The sequence below is a fragment of the Spea bombifrons genome, chromosome 1, assembly GCF_027358695.1.
Source record: "Spea bombifrons isolate aSpeBom1 chromosome 1, aSpeBom1.2.pri, whole genome shotgun sequence".
Classification (NCBI taxonomy): Eukaryota; Metazoa; Chordata; class Amphibia; order Anura; family Pelobatidae; genus Spea; species Spea bombifrons.
In genome coordinates, this window is record NC_071087.1 from 52,233,447 (window position 1) to 52,249,635 (window position 16,189).

At 40.9% G+C, this 16,189-nt stretch overlaps 1 protein-coding gene across 2 annotated transcripts in view; it reads right to left on the reverse strand.

Moving 5' to 3' along the window:
• The window catches only part of CCSER1 (coiled-coil serine rich protein 1), a 352,242-nt gene extending 336,350 nt beyond the window's left edge, over window positions 1–15,892 (reverse strand). The window contains exon 1 of one of the 2 annotated variants that reach the window (XM_053461592.1): window positions 15,472–15,892. In XM_053461592.1, coding sequence (XP_053317567.1) covers window positions 15,472–15,846 — 375 coding nt within the window. In that variant the 5' untranslated portion in view covers window positions 15,847–15,892. Of the gene's footprint in view, window positions 1–15,466 lie in introns of both variants that reach the window. The other variant, XM_053461593.1, reaches the window with a different exon arrangement.
• Between the last annotated feature and the right edge of the window lie 297 nt (window positions 15,893–16,189).

A 16,189-nucleotide genomic window follows, 5' to 3' on the forward strand; every position in this document is an offset into this window, starting at 1 on the left:
CTGCTACAGAAGGACGAGAGGGCCCTGCTCTTGCAATCGCACAAGCCATTAGGGGGTTAAGGGGAATGATGTGATTGTAGCAGGGTTTCTATTTTTTTAATTATTTAAGAAGGACTGTTTTTAGACATATTCATACTGACATAAGTGTTTTTTCTTCTTCTTAACATGCCACAGTACAAATTTTGTCAACATGGCAGCAACACAGTTAATAATATATATCTTTTTTTTCTATGCAGTTTTAACAAAAACAGCATTTGGAATGCTGTAAAAAGCTACTCCCTCTATCTAAATCCTCGTCGTGTGTCTTGCTTTCCAAGGAAATTCTGAAGAGCCTAAATTACTTTAGGATTTAGGAGAGATTAACTCAGCTTCCCTGGGATAACAGAGGAGCAACATACCGCTTGCTGAACAGACCTCTGTATTGTTTAATGGGACTCTATCATTATGACAGTCCTAGCTCAGCAGCGCTGCCATGTCTGGAGCACTTATGTCAAACACAGTTTATGACCATGGAGAACCCTTTTTATATGAAATGTAAAATAGCTTATTTACATTTTATATAAAAAAACTTTCCACATGGTCATATATATATATATATATATATAGTCATGTGTAAAAGAAAGTACACCCTCTTTGAATTACCGTATATGTTTTACGTATCAGGACATAATAACAATCATCTGTTCCTTAGCAGGTCTAAAAATTAGGTAAGTACAACCTTGAGGAACAACACATGACATATTATAGCGTGTCGTGATTTATTTGACAAAAATAAAGTCAAAATGGAGGATCCATGTGTGAAAAATTAAGTACACCTTATGATTCAATAACTTGTAGAACCATCTTTGGCAGTAATAACTTAAAGAATCGTTTGCTGTGTGACTTTTCAGTCTCTCACATCGTTGTGAAGTAGTTTTGGCCCACTTTTCTTTACAATGTTGCTTCAGTTCATTGAGGTTCGTGGGCATTTGTTTATGGACAGCTCTCTTAAGGTCCCAAAATTTCAGTCGGGTTGAGGTCTGGACTTTGACTGGGCCAGTGCAACACCTTCATTGTTTTCTTTTTCAGCCATTTTGTTGTAGATTTGTTGGTATGCTCTCTGAATACTATACAAAGGGAATCAGCAAAACAAATACAATAATACTTTATATTTAACATTTAATATTTATATGTGTGTTTATTTTAAACAAGGTTAATCAGAACCTAGCAGACATATAGTCAGAATTCTTAAAAAAGCTATAATCTCTGTCATAAAACAGAACATACAGTATTTGAAGTTCTTACATGTTCAGGTAAATTTTTATGCTCAGTATACTTTTTTATTTCCCGGTCCTCAAAAATGTTATTACTTACAGCTTTCAGTAGAAAAAAAATTCACAGAAAACTCAACTTTAATTATAAATGCCCTAAGAGTGTTCTGTCAAATTGATCAGAACTGTCAAAAAAAACTAGATAGGGGTTCAATAGAAAAGCTTAAAAATACAGTTTTCCATTCATTTAGTGTTGGCTATGATTGCCTGTAAACTGTGTATTGTAATTATAATCTAGTAATCATATTGCTACATTGAATTAACACAGAATATAGTGAGAGACAAGACAAAGTAGGGCTCCATTTTAGCTTTATTAGGCGAGGGCTGCACATTGCCTTTTTACGCTCAATTGGCTTGTGGCCAGGCATTTTCAGTCCGTGGCCACACACTGCAGCCCCCTATCTGCGGTTGCAACTGCAAATGGGGTGAGTATGGCGTGCTGTCAACCAGCAGCCCACCGGGAATTAGCCCAGTGTGTCGAATGGTCATTTTGACCAGCAATAACATCTCACCTGACAACTCTAACTTCCCTAAGTCCGTATTAACTGCAAGGCCAACATCTGAACATCAACCATCCCTGTTCTATGATTACCTTCAATGTTAATAAAGAGTCCTCGACAGCTGTTTTCATATGTAGTAAATATTCATGTACATAGAAAGTAGCTTTTGCACATAAAGGGACGTTCCACATAATGACAGGGAGTGATTATATTCAGTCTGTTACTGGCACTGCTGTGAAAGGAGTAACCTAGCGCTGCTTTATACAGCACGGTTTGATGAATCGCCATCGTTTGTTTTATGAAGTTCTGGGTCGCGTGTTTACAAAATACAGGGCCAACAAGGCAACATGGTGAAGCAGACGGCGTGGTCCATTATATATAAGTATAGTTACTTGTGAACAATTATTTCTATCATATTCTGGAAACTCCTGAAGAATCAGAGTACCAAAATAAAAAATAAAAGTCTAATCCCGTTTACCTTTATTCAGGCCTTTTAGTACCGTAATTTAGTGGAGATTTCCATTTCACTTTTGTGTTATCTTATACACAATTATATGCCTGCGACTGCTATATTTGTCAAGTTAGGTTTCTCCATGTCATGAAATTTAATGAATATTTTCTTTTCTTTGCCGACTGAATAAATTTAATTTGGCACAGAACTGCTATATGTTGCAAAGAGATACAGTAGTGTGCTTTGTAATCCTATTACTCTGATTCCCCTTTTCCTTAATCTACCAAGTGCTGATGCCTCTTCACTTAAAGTGTTAACTGTATGTTTTGGGGGGTTTTTATGCCAGATTCAAACCTTCTTGTGTGAGACATTCCACAAGCCTGTTTTCATGAGGAGGTGGTAAGAATATACATTTAAAGGCTTGTGTCCCAAAACCATGCTTGTGTCCCAAAATATTATATATTTAGCAAAAAGTTCACAACTATTACATTCAACATATTACTACACTCCAAAAAAACAAGAGTTAGTGAATTGATCACAACGTCAACCAATTAGATGGCCCTGATGACTATCTTTTCAAAATTTACACCATTTTCACTTATACAAAACATTTGTACATAGCATACAGTAGATTGTGTACAGGTTAGATGTTATATTGCAATGCTAGAACTCTTCGCTATTATTATGCCTAAACAATGAATACAATAGTCCACTAGAGCAATGACAGCCAGCCGGCAGAACCGCAGGTGGGATAAAGCCCACATTTGTTTTTTTTTTAGTCTGTCTGGAAAATCCATACAATGTATTTTACTACATCATTGATCTGCAAAGATACAGCCTGCAAACATCTCAATAATATTGGCATCACCATTGAAGTTAAGGAATACTACCCTACAGAGACCAATATACCAATACCACAGTATGTCCTCCACTACCTATCCAGCTGTGTCCTGCTTGGCCAGAAAGTGGAGCAAGCTCTCCTCTCCTTTGGTAGCTTGCATGTGAGGTCTTTCGGCGTTGAGCAGCTGATTCAGAATCTACCTTAACACTGGGAACAAGAGAGCAAATATAAAGAACTGTTGCTAGTGGACGTGTTTACATGAAATGTGCAGAAGTTGTTGTGTTGCCTGGTGCTTGCATATGTTTTAATGCTACCGAAGAAAGCAATTGCTTTTGTGAAAACCTTGGCTGTGGTTCAGTAGTTTGTGGGTCTAGGTGGAAGCGCTCCAGTTTCTGACTTGCCTTTTGGCTCATATTGTGCCTTGTGTGGACGGCTCACCCATTTTTAGCAGAAAACCACACAGATTTACTAACCGTTCAGGATGGTGTATATTGTTATGCTCTACTAATATAGTGGGAACTGTACCAAAAATTTAACTTTTGCATAACTCCCCTCCAAAACATGTGTTCTTGGGTATTCCATGCTGCCCCAAAAAAAATAGTACTTTTTTATTGATTTTATTTATTTGGCCAATTATTTTGGCTCAATGTCTGCCTTTTGACTAGAATACAAGATGAAAAAGAATAAACTAAAGAATAAACACTCATAAAGCTGGTTATATACCTTGGCATGTGTATTTCCTTTGTTTGGTGAAAAGAAACAAAAGTCCTACTCTACTAACGTAGTTTTTTGTTTGTTGGTTTGTTTGGTTTTTTAAAAAGGTGGTGGCTCTCTTTGCTATTTGCCTCTACGACGAGACCTTGTTTCTGTGCTGGCAGCATTCTCATGCATGTCCCCTGGCATTTCTCTTTCCACTCTAGAAAACTGCTAAATAAATTGAAAACTATGGAAGCAGGAGAGTTATTTGCAAGCACTGGCCAACGAAACAGTGAACGAAAAAAAAACTAAGCAAGGGACCATGATTCTTGGATGCTGTGTACTCTGACCATGTGTGTCAAAACATGACATTTTAGTGGTCATGCATGAGTTCAGCAAGTCCAGGGGGAGGAATTACCAGACAGGCATGTCCTGTGACACACTCTGGGACTGACATAGCATTTCAGTCACATCCCCGCATAGTCACTCTACTCACTTATCCTCAACGATGGTATAGACCAGGCATGTCCAAAGTCCGGCCCGCGGGCCAATTGCGGCCCGCGTTCCGGACTGATACGGCCCCCAGGTGAGCCACGGGACTTGGCGTCATCAGCCGGCGCAGGGAGAAGGAAAGCGCGAGATTTGGGCTTTCCTTCTCCCTGCGCCGGCACACACAGCCACAGGGGCATCGGATGAAGAAATTGTGTAGGGGAGGGTTAGATTTCAACCCTCGTCTACAGTAACTTTAAACAGGGTTGAAATCTAACCCTCCCCCAGTAGCGTACCTAGCGGGGGGCGGTCCGCCGCACCGGGTGCCGCTCATCAGAGGGGTGCCAACTTGCCGGCACCCGGCTCCCCTCCAGAGACGGACAGTAATGTCCGCCGCTGGAGGAGCAGGCTCGCAAGGGAGCGGTATCGGAGGTCTTTAACAGACCACCGGCTCCCTTGAGTGATTTTAAGCCGGTTCAAGGATTTCCCTTGAACCTGGCTTAAAATCACTCAAGGGAGCCGGAGGTCTGTTAAAGACCTCCGATACCGCTCCCTTGCGATCCGCGCGGCAACAGCTGTTGTGCGCCGGGGTTTGTTGTCAGATCCCGGCGCACAACACTGAAGCCGCGCCCACCGCTGTCCGTGCCCTCTGAACCCCGTGCCCTCGGAAGAAGAAGGAAGAACTGAAGAAGAAGAGGAGCGAAGAGCAGGAAAAGGAGCTGTAAGGAGAAAAGAGGAAAGGTAGGAAAGCATACAGTGAGAGTGTATTGGTGTATGTGTGTGGATTGGTGTATGTGTGTGGATTGGTGTATGTGTGTGGATTGGTGTATGTGTGTGTGGATTGGTGTATGTGTGTGTGGATTGGTGTATGTGTGTGGATTGGTATGTGTGTGTGGATTGGTGTATGTGTGTGTGGATTGGTGTATGTGTGTGTGGATTAGTATGTGTGTGGATTAGTATATGTGTGGATTAGTATATGTGTGTGGATTAGTATATGTGTGTGGATTGGTATGTGCGTGTGGATTGGTATGTGCGTGTGGATTGGTATGTGCGTGTGGATTGGTATGTGCGTGTGGATTGGTAAATGTGTGAGAGTGATGGGTGTTATGCTGTACCATTTCCAATGTATTTTTCATTATATAATTATGCTCTAAAGTACATCATAACTCCCATCACTCTATACTGTTCCATACAGTGGCAGAGCTGGGAGACCGAGGCCTTGCACCCCCACCGCAGGACTCCTGAAAGGTAAGTGAACTTCAAAGAGGGAGAGGGTAGATAGTTAGGAGGGGTAGATAGGGAGAAGGGAGTGAGAAGGGGTAGATAGGGCAGAAGGGAGCGAGAAGGGGTAGATAAGGCAATCATACTCCTATCATGCCAAGTCTGCGAGTGCCTCCTGGAATCTGGGTATGCCTGGGCATGATAGGAATGTGATTGCTGTTAACAATTATATATATATATATATATATATATATATATATTGTTATTTAATTGTTTTGTCCTATTTTGGTGTGTTACTTACTTTAAATAAAAGTGTTAGATTTTTTTTATGGTGTGTGTGGGGGGGTCATATTCAGTTTCGGCCAGGTAGTTTTAAAGTGTGTGTGTGGGGGGGGTGCCACATACAGGATCCGCCCCGGGTGCCAAATACTCTAGGTACGCCCCTGCCCTCCCCTACACAATTTCTTCATCAGATGCCCTTGTGGCTGTGTGTGCCGGCGCAGGGAGAGGGAAAGCCCAAATCTTGCGATCTCGGACGTCGCTAGATTTGGGCTTTCCTTCTCCCTGCCCGGCACACACAGCCACAAGGGCATCTGATGAAGAAATTGTAGGCAGTGGCGGAACTACCGGGGTCACGACTGCGACCGGGCCCTGGAGTTCTGCCAGTCAGTGGGGCCCAAGGGGTGCCGAGCGGTTGCTGAAAACGACCGCTCGGCACCTCTTGGGCCCCCCTGACTGACAGAAATCCAGGACTCCTCTGCTCGCCGTCGCTGCCACCGCCGCCTGCCTCTGCGCTGCCCAGAGTGCAGTGTTGGAAGCGTGAAGTGTTTGTCTCGAGTGCCGACGCTGAGCGCCGGCATATGACGTCATATGCCGGCACTCAGCAGTGAAGCGCCGGCACCCGAGACAAACGCCTCACGCTCCCAACACAGGAGTTGACAGTAAGTGACCTACAAAGGGGAGTAGGGAGGGAGTGGGTAGATCGTGAGAAGGGGGGGTAGGGAGGGAGGGAGAGGGTAGATCGTGAGAAGGGGGGGAGGGAGGGAGAGGGTAGATCGTGAGAAGGGGGGTAGGGAGGGAGAGGGTAGATCGTGAGAAGGGGGGGAGGGAGAGGGTAGATCGTGAGAAGGGTAGGGAGGGAGAGGGGAAATTGTGAGAAGGGGGTAGGGAGGGAGAGGGGTGATTGTGAGAAGGGGTAGGGAGGGAGAAGGGTGATTGTGAGAAGGAGGGGTAGGGAGGAAGAGGGGAGATTGTGAGAAGGAGGGGTAGGGAGAAAGAGGGGAGATTGTGAGAAGGAGGGGTAGGGAGGAAGAGGGGAGATTGTGAGAAGGAGGGGTAGGGAGGAAGAGGGGAGATTGTGAGAAGGAGGGGTAGGGAGAAAGAGGGGAGATTGTGAGAAGGGGGTAGGGAGGGAGAGGGGAGATTGTGAGAAGGGGGGTAGGGAGGGAGAGGGGAGATTGTGAGAAGGGGAGGGAGAGGGGAGATTGTGAGAAGGGGGTAGGGAGGGGAGATAGTGAGAAAGGGATAGAAGTGGTATGCCGTTTTCAATAAACTTTGCATAAAATAGTTAATTTGCATTTAATTTTAATGGTTCAGAAAATGTCAGGCAAAATGGTCGGCCCTCGCACATGTTCACTTCATCAAATCTGGCACTCTTCGAAAAAAGTTTGGACATGCCTGGTATAGACAAAGGTATGTCGGGACCACTTGGAAACCCCCCCCAAAATAAAAATGCACTTGCAGGGTTATTTAAAAGTAGTTGTGGGATAAACAGCAGATTAAAGGAAGGCATATAAACAGATCAAGAGCTAAATGGAAATTATGTCTTTGATTTTGGCCATTTCCCAAACTTCAGATCCCCCCTAGATCTTGAAAAATTTTCATATTTTGTGAAACACTCCCACTGTAAATATATATGATGTACATATTTATTTGTTTTGGTATTTTAAACCATGAAGGTTAAATACTCAGTTGAAATCTCCTCTCTTAATAAACATGCATAAAACAAACAAAAAAGATATTTTGTGATCTGTGACTGTGAGCTATTATACTCTATATAAAATATGCCAGAAAGATTTCCCTATCATACGTGAACAGTAATTTCCCCTTCACAATGTATATAATATTTTTTCCACCTACGTGCATGTATTCCAAAAATTATTGAGATACATTTCAAGATTGAGGGAATAGTGATGAACCATAGGAAAATATAGAAGGTCTCATGCATGGACCTACAGTGGGATCCCTCTGTCAATGCAACTAAATATCAAGAAACCCTTGGGTCTAGTGGGGGGAACTTGTTTCTCAATATCCCAGCCTTATGCTATGAGCCCCGGGATATGATGCACTGAAGAAATAAAGAGGTCTACGCTAGTTATTAGACATAGATTTTACTTCCACTGATAGACACCACACATACGGGCTACTGGGTATGTAGAGCAACACACTCAAAACCATGGCATGTAGTTACACAAGTATTGGATTTGTTCCTTAAAGGATAAGGTGGCATAGGATATAACTGAGACTGACCATGAGTATAGCTCTCCAACTGACCTACAAATTTGTCCTTTATTGCCTGATTATACCCAGAGGTTTTCCTGGTCTACTGCCATCCAGGGTCACCTCTAAAGTGAGGATGGGGCAATTTGTCATATGTGGGAGGGAAGAGTATGATGGAACAGGCAGAAAGTGAAACACACAGCCAGAGTTTAAAAGGCTGCCCTGAAGACACAGCCATCCAATGCCACACACAGAGCTTCTTGGAAATCCTAGAGAATTCCCAGATATGCAGTCTGGTTTGTCTACTTGGATACACAGTTATTGTGGAGAAAGCTTCATGTCTATTACACAAACCTATAGCCCCAATGCAAAATAAATATGTCATGTTAAGCACTCATACAAAAAGTAGATCCACATAAGCTTTCCATCTAAAGATGGGACCTCCGAGGTCCTGAAAAGCTTAAGTGACCATCAGCTTTTATTTATAAATATAAATTTTAACGTCCACTAAGAGTGCATATTACCAAAATAAAGCATCTACGTTAATATTAAAATTGAGGTAATTTGCCACCTTAGGGCTCAATAGCTAAATTACTGCTAAATTATGTTTTATTGGTGAAAAAAAAAGAGCACATTTAAAGATCTACATAATAAAATTTTACCTTTTTGCTACACTACAGCAAAAGCAAATTCAGAGAATAAAGTTTCCTGGCAAAATATTTATCAGTCCCCCAAGAAAACATATTTTACCTGCCTTGGCTTCTATTTATTCAGTTTTACTATTAAAAAATCACTGATGTTCCAAAAATTGACAAACACGATTCTTCCAACCTTCTGGAACGGTTTAAGGCATTTCACAACTAACAAGAAAACAGCTGAGTCTATCTATCTTAAAAAAAAGGATTGTGCTCCTTTATAATCAATGAGATTTTACTATAGCGGCAGAAAAATGACTGAAGAAATCCAATAAATTAGGATTATACTGTAGGACACCAACCTTTTTTAGAATCTGTCCTCTAAAATATGCCAACTAAACATTTTTCCTTTGGCAATTTCCCCGCATGTTAGGAAGAACCCACTGCCGCTTGCTCAGTAATATTTCACGACACTGTCTGGGAAAGCATGGATTGTTTAAGAGGCGCTGTACATATCTTTAATCAAATCTTTTTATGATTCCCATTACACAGAGGAAATGACTTGTTCATTCATCCCGTGGAACATGTATAGAACTGTGAAGAATCCTATTAAATTAATGAAAATTGATGGGGATGCTCCGGGGTTGCAGATCTGACCTGGTCACGGAATCCCGTCGGTAGTGAGACCAAGCAAAAATCTGCACAAATGATACTGACTGGTAGACTTTGCTTTATTCTTCTGTTGTAAATGTTGTTTACCCGTATTGTTTCATTAATGGTCCATTCCAGACGCAATTTCACGTTAAATGCACATGCATTAAAATTAATTTTATATGGACTCCAATGTATCTTGCTGCATAAATCAGTTAAGAAAGACTTCTGTCTCATTTAACTCATTCCTTTCTGTCTCTACTTAAAACAGGAAGGTGAAATCTGATGTTAATTTGTTTACCTCTCCTCGCATTGATTTCAGCTCGCATTCACATTAAGTGCTGTGGTACAGTGCATATGGAAGAAGTATACTTAATGATGCCTCCTGCCTATCCTTTCCGCTTTCTGAAGAGGCAGCTAGGAGAGAAATGAGCATATTTGGGAACTCTCGAGGTTTGACCCTGAGTCTTAGGGTCTCATGGTGAAGTCTGGAACTGACTCGAATATGTTATAGTTATAAAGTTATAATTAAAAATATTTGTTTCTTTAAATAATGACCATACCTGGGAACTCTCCGGGTTTGACCCATACAACTCCGGAAGAAGCACCGCTTCTCCAAGACCAGGAGTGGGGTCATGATACGCCCCACTCCATGCCCAATCCCCCTTTAAATGGGGGTGTTACAGGCTATGTGAGTGGTAATGCCCACGTCGGCGGAACCGCCCACTGACATCAGTGGGCAGTCCTGGCCGCAACCCGCAGGGGTAGGCTCCGGGAAGCCGGAGCCCAGAAGTTCCCATGACAAGTCAATATTTCCATGAAGACTACTGTTACTGCCATTTGGTTAACATATATGGTGAATCTTTGATGCAACACTACTTTTCTACTTTAACCGTGTTCTGAAGCTGAAGGAATAGTAATGTTTCATTACTAGCCTATTGCTAGAAAATAGAGGGCTTCTAGATGAGACATTTTATGGGCCCACACTTCCAATGGATTATCACTTTATAGTCATCACCTGCACCTCTCTCCTTTTTTATTCATGTCATGTATAATTATTGTAGATGTTTGTATTATTTCTAAAAAAAAAATAGACAAATGTATTTTTTTTTTAAATTATCTAAAATACATGCATAATTTGTAACTTATTCTATATTTATTTAGTTCCTCAACATGTTCAGACTACATTTATAGGTTGAGATTCCCAAAAATGATGACCAACAATCCATGTAAAACAATTCAGAATCCACTAATATAATATAACAATTACCTTTTTCTTTTTATTTTCCCAAATCTGTCATAATAAAGCTTTATCCATATTAAACATGTTTTAGGATGTTAATTATATTATAATTGAACTATTTGATGTCACATTTTTTTAAATGAGTATTTATTGTTTTTAAGTCTCATTTTAAATTGAATTGAAGCAACATCTTTGTCTGATTGGCTGAGGAGTTTAGGGCTCGATCTGATTGGTTGCCTTTATTCTAGTCAGCATAAAACAATGTTATATGTAGAAACCAAAAAAAAGGCGTTTAGAGTTTTGAAGGAAGAGAGAGCTAGCCAGATGGAAAACTGGTGGATTGGGAAGAGCTGGGAAGGGGGAGACAAGGAGAAAAGATGGATTGAGAAGGGCAATGATTAAAATAAACATGGATTAGAATGAGACGGCTCCATAATGAAAGCTCTGATTAAACTACTGCATGGCTGCTTTAAGAATGAGAGATTGAGACTTACAATATGGTTGCTATTTGTTCAAATTCATATTAAGTTTGACTCATAAGAGCAGAGGAGCTCAGAGACACAGTAGCCAAATTACATCTCTTAATATATTCAAAGCAAATATGTCTTATAGTCTGGGAGATAATTACTGATTTGGCTTCTTTTTCATCTAGGGAAGAAATACGGTCTCCGTGACTCAAGCAATTTAGGAGAGGGGTCAAAGTCAGATCTAACAATAACACGCACTTAACTTATACATATATCTTTATTTTGTGGATTAGCATATGGCATGCTGTCAATTCTCTGATGTAATAACGGCCTCATGTTTCTTCTTCTTTTATTCTTTCTCCCAATTCGAATATATAAGCCCTTTTTTCTTTTCAAATCTCCGTTTATTGAATATGCATAACATCCACAAACAGCAGATATAAAACATAGAAGCACAGTATGCATAACGTGATACAAATCAAAAGAAAATCAAATACATTTGATCCAGGAAGTCACAATAACAATTGAAACAGTGACAGCAGAATAGCCGGATCACCAAAATACGACATACCAGGGCCCGTAAAAACCATACGAGAAGTAGTGTCAATACACAACCTTAAGCCGAATACGGGCAGGCGATACATATAGCAACGGAGAGGTAACAAAAGTAATATAAACAAAGAAAACAAGGAAAACAGAGCACACACTGTCTCGAGAGAACTCAAATAAAGGCACTCGCGGAAGTAGACACAAAACAGTCATCGTATACACATCCAGTTGTAGAAAACCAACAAAGGAGGAGGGAGGCCAGAGGGCATGGGACGGCATGACGGAGGTACAGGCATAGTGGGATGCCAACAAGCCTCACGTAGACCAATGAAAGGGAGTTCAGACAAGGAAGATCAATAGCAAATATCGAGGAGGCGGGAGGAGGACAAGAAAGCCACCCAGGGGAGCCAGGTCACATTGTGTGTAAATTCCTTGCCCCGGGAAATAGCCACCAAACCCTCCATTTGATAAATAAAGTTAACCCTGGCCAGCCAAGCGTCGATGGGAGGGGTACCCTGGGTCTTCCAATAACGGGGAATGACCGACTTAGCAGCCTGAATAAGCCCTTTTTTCTTAACCTTTAACAATTCATTTTATACACAGCATTAAGGTTCCATCAGCATCTCCCACGGTCTCCCAGCCTCAAGTTAGAGAACATTACCACGCATAATAAACTCGAAAACGAATACATGTCATTCGACTTTTTTGTTATGCTGCCTCCAGGTCTGCATAAAAACAAAATTAAATAAAGAAACATGTTTATTTTTTCATAGGTGGACTGCGATTATACAAGAACCTGAATCTGGGCCTAGGGTCACCTGCTGGACAACAGAGGGTTTAGGTTAATGTACTTTAGTACAGTCAGGTTCATCTCAGTTCTAAACCTGACTGTCCAACCGGCAATCTGGCCAACAGGGCCACACACTCCAGCAGCTGGAAATGCCTAGCCGCACTCTATGTTAGAAGGACTATTGTGGCTGACTTCATCATTCATTATCAAGGAACATCCCTGGAAAGAAGGGTTGAGTGGGCCCTGTAAAATGCATAGTTCAATCAGTGACATTTTACTGATTTAACTACTTAATATGCAGGGCTCTCATATCAACTCCCACTTTAGCGAATAAACTCTCTTTCGATTCTGTCTTAATTGCACCAAAGCAATAGAATGATACAGTAAATTGAGCATTGGAGCTACACAGTCATCTATTTATACCATGGATTTCATTTAAATAATATCTGTAGGTGCCGCTTATGTATAATAAGTTCCACAGTCATACCATTTACAGTCTTCTCCAAAGAAGCGGTATAAACCTGTGTGTTTCAATACATTTAAAACGTAATGGACAAAACACCAAGCGATCTAATAGAGGAAATGGAGGATTTAAGAACAAGAGGCATCTGAATGTCCCTAAAGAGAAGAGAAAGTCCATTCTCTGCTTCCTGTATTAATTTCCTTGAGTGTCAAGCGCTCCGCATTCCCTTCTCTATAAGGAATTCCTTTAGTAAACAGCAGTAAGCTCCTTCCTGCAATACTGTGAACTCTCGTCCAGATCTGTTAATACAAAGCGGTGAAGAGCATTCTCCTGCCCTGACTCTTTACAACCTGTTTTCTGTAAATAACTCTAAACAAGTCCCTCTTCATAACAATCACGTGAATCACCGGCAGAATCACTCTACCTGTTATGTAATAAGCTCTTTGCACAAGTACTGTCGAACACAGGGTTTCCGCAAGTCATTAACTCCGTAACTACCAGGGCTATACAAAGACATTCCTCTGTCAGTGTCAGATGTTGTAAGCCCATCTTAAACAACAGATGTTGTCAACCCACAGGTGCTGATCAGTAGAGCGTAAAGATGAGTGGAAATATATCTATCTAGCTATCTAATATATATATATATATATATATATATATATATATATATATATATATATATATATACGGCTGAATATCCTATAGAGTATTCATTTTCAGTATAACTACAAATAGTGGCAAAACGTAAAAACTACAATGAATATGCCCTGGCGGAATACTTGTCTGTGATGACGAGCCAGACCACAATATCACATAAGATTCATTCACTTCTTCCATGAGTGAACCATGAGATGTAGTATCCACCCACACAAAATATAAACATGTGATTACCTTGATTATATCCTTTTGATTGTATTCCTATTAGGTACGTATTTTTGTTGAATTACCTAAAAAAATAACAATTTACTGTAGAATTTGTAGTTCATTTTACAACTGAATTTCATTTGTTTTCATTTATTTAATAATCATTGCATCCTCACTGTACACACCCCGCTATAAGTATTAAAACATTAAGTTGTCGGCCTCTACTGAGTCCAGGCAGATCTAGAAGTGGTAATAAACGTATGCATAATGTTTAAAAGACTTTAAAGTAGGTGTCACAAGTCTAGAAAAAAAAAGTTTATGGAGCATTTAACAGAGCGTCCAATGATTTCCAGTAATGGGATCTCTCTACTATAGTCAGTAAGTCGCCGATGACATCATTACATCACGTGGCAAATTAAATGTCCAAGAATTGATTCAGGGATAGCTGAAAACCTTACTATCAACAGACCCATACAGACCTCCTTAATATTTAATAAGGCCAATAATATTCTTATAAAGAACACAATATATTTATATATGTACATTAACAGATAGGTAAATCAATTATTTTATGCCAAACACTGCTTGGCGAAACACAGAAAAGAAGTACATTTAAATTAATAGTTATGACATAACACATGGCCATGCTTGTCTAAACAGAGAACAGGATAACTGGATATTCTGGTACATTTGCCCATAGACAAGGACACTTATGATCCCACAGCACGTGTCCACTGTTTGAATTCCAACATATTCCCGAAATAAGAGTTCGGCTTAATTTTAACCCCTGCAGTATCAAAGGCATGAACAATGTAATTATATACCATGTGCAAATGCCTCTTGTTGGAATGTAGAGGGTTATTCTAGAACATTAGAAGGGATGCTTTAGTAATCAATAATTTTCATATACTAGTATTACAACCCAGGAAGATCAATGTCATTTAATTCAATAAATAATATAAGCACTGCTATGGTTAAATTAACTGCTTTCGACTACTACAGAAGGAAGAGGGGGGGTAATTACTTAATGGCAGTTCACATCTGGATTATTCTAACTGCACTAATGATTAAAGTGCATAGACATTTAGAGGTGTCCCTATACTTTATGCTTGACTTGAGCTCATCTATAATTAGCAAAGACCCTAAGGATGGAGCTGTCAGGCTTCACATGGGTGAGTTACTTTCTGCCTGAGCCCCCCACACCAGCAGCTCTTTAAAAACCCAAAGCAGAACAAAGCAATTTGTTCCGTCTAATTCGCTGATGGGCAGAGTGTGGCACATTCCATCAACAACAAAACAAACAAACAAATAAATAAATAAAAAAAATAGGAAATCCAAAACAACTGAAATATTCTCACCATAATATTAAAAGAAAAACAAAAAAACATCCTCTGTAGGCAATTACTAATTCCACTGACTGCAGCTGTCACATGCTGCAGTACAGACACAAACATACACACAGTGATCAGGGCACTGAATACACATGGCCATGACAGCATATCAGGGCACTGGTGTCATTCATACAACCTGCACACCTGTCTGCTCCTTAACATGCGGCATGAGCCAGGTGGCAGCAGGGGACATCTGACCCCCACATCACCCCATCTACAAGACACGGTCCTATATTACCCAAGGCCTGGGGCATAATAGTTGGCAGTGCACCTGCAGAGGGTCATTCTGTCAGTGCTGTTCTAGCAGAAACTCATATCGGATCTGACAAGTGCTGGGGGGATAGAGAGATAGAGAGAGGAGGAGGTGTTGAAAAAAATATCTGCATTAGCAACGACAAGCTCCTACCTTACAGTATGTGTGATCTTGTTCCTCTTCTGCTTTTTTTTACACTGCGCTTCCTGCTGCAGCTGCTGCTGTAGTGACTGTAGTCTCCTATGCCAACCAGATCCTAGGCAGTTTTTTTTTTTTAGTTGATCATAGTAAGAATCCTCATGCCAGGGGTTTCCATGCCAAGTCCTCCACAAGCCTGGTAAGACAGAGTAGTTGTGAAGTGGACCGATTGGTGGCCTCTCTGGCAGCTGATTGTTAAGGCAATGGGAGAGAGGAGGAGCTGATGGGAGGACTCTGTGCCTGAGAGCCGTGTATGTGTGTGTATGAGTGTGTGTGTGTGTGTGTGTGTCCACTGTGTGTATATATAATCTGAGGATCCAGCACTGCCACCTCATACAAGCAAAGCAGCTCAAGATCAGCCTCTTGCTTTCCTCAGCCTTCCTCTCCTCCCAGAATTATTACGTGTGGACGTGGGTCCTGCCTTCTTCTCCCACAGCTTTATCGAGCAGCTACAGGGCTGTAGTTTAAAAGGCTGCACACTGAAGCCGGGAACATGATATCTGTCTCATCTAATACAACGGATGGAGATAGTATAGTGGCATTGGCAGGCTGGGGGAGTAGGGTTTGCTGACAGTACTGCCACTCTATAGCTGCTTATAAATTCAACATTCTTTCTTTTTTTAACATTAACAAAAGAGAAAAACAAACAAACATAAAATCAGGGTACATTCTAAAGGT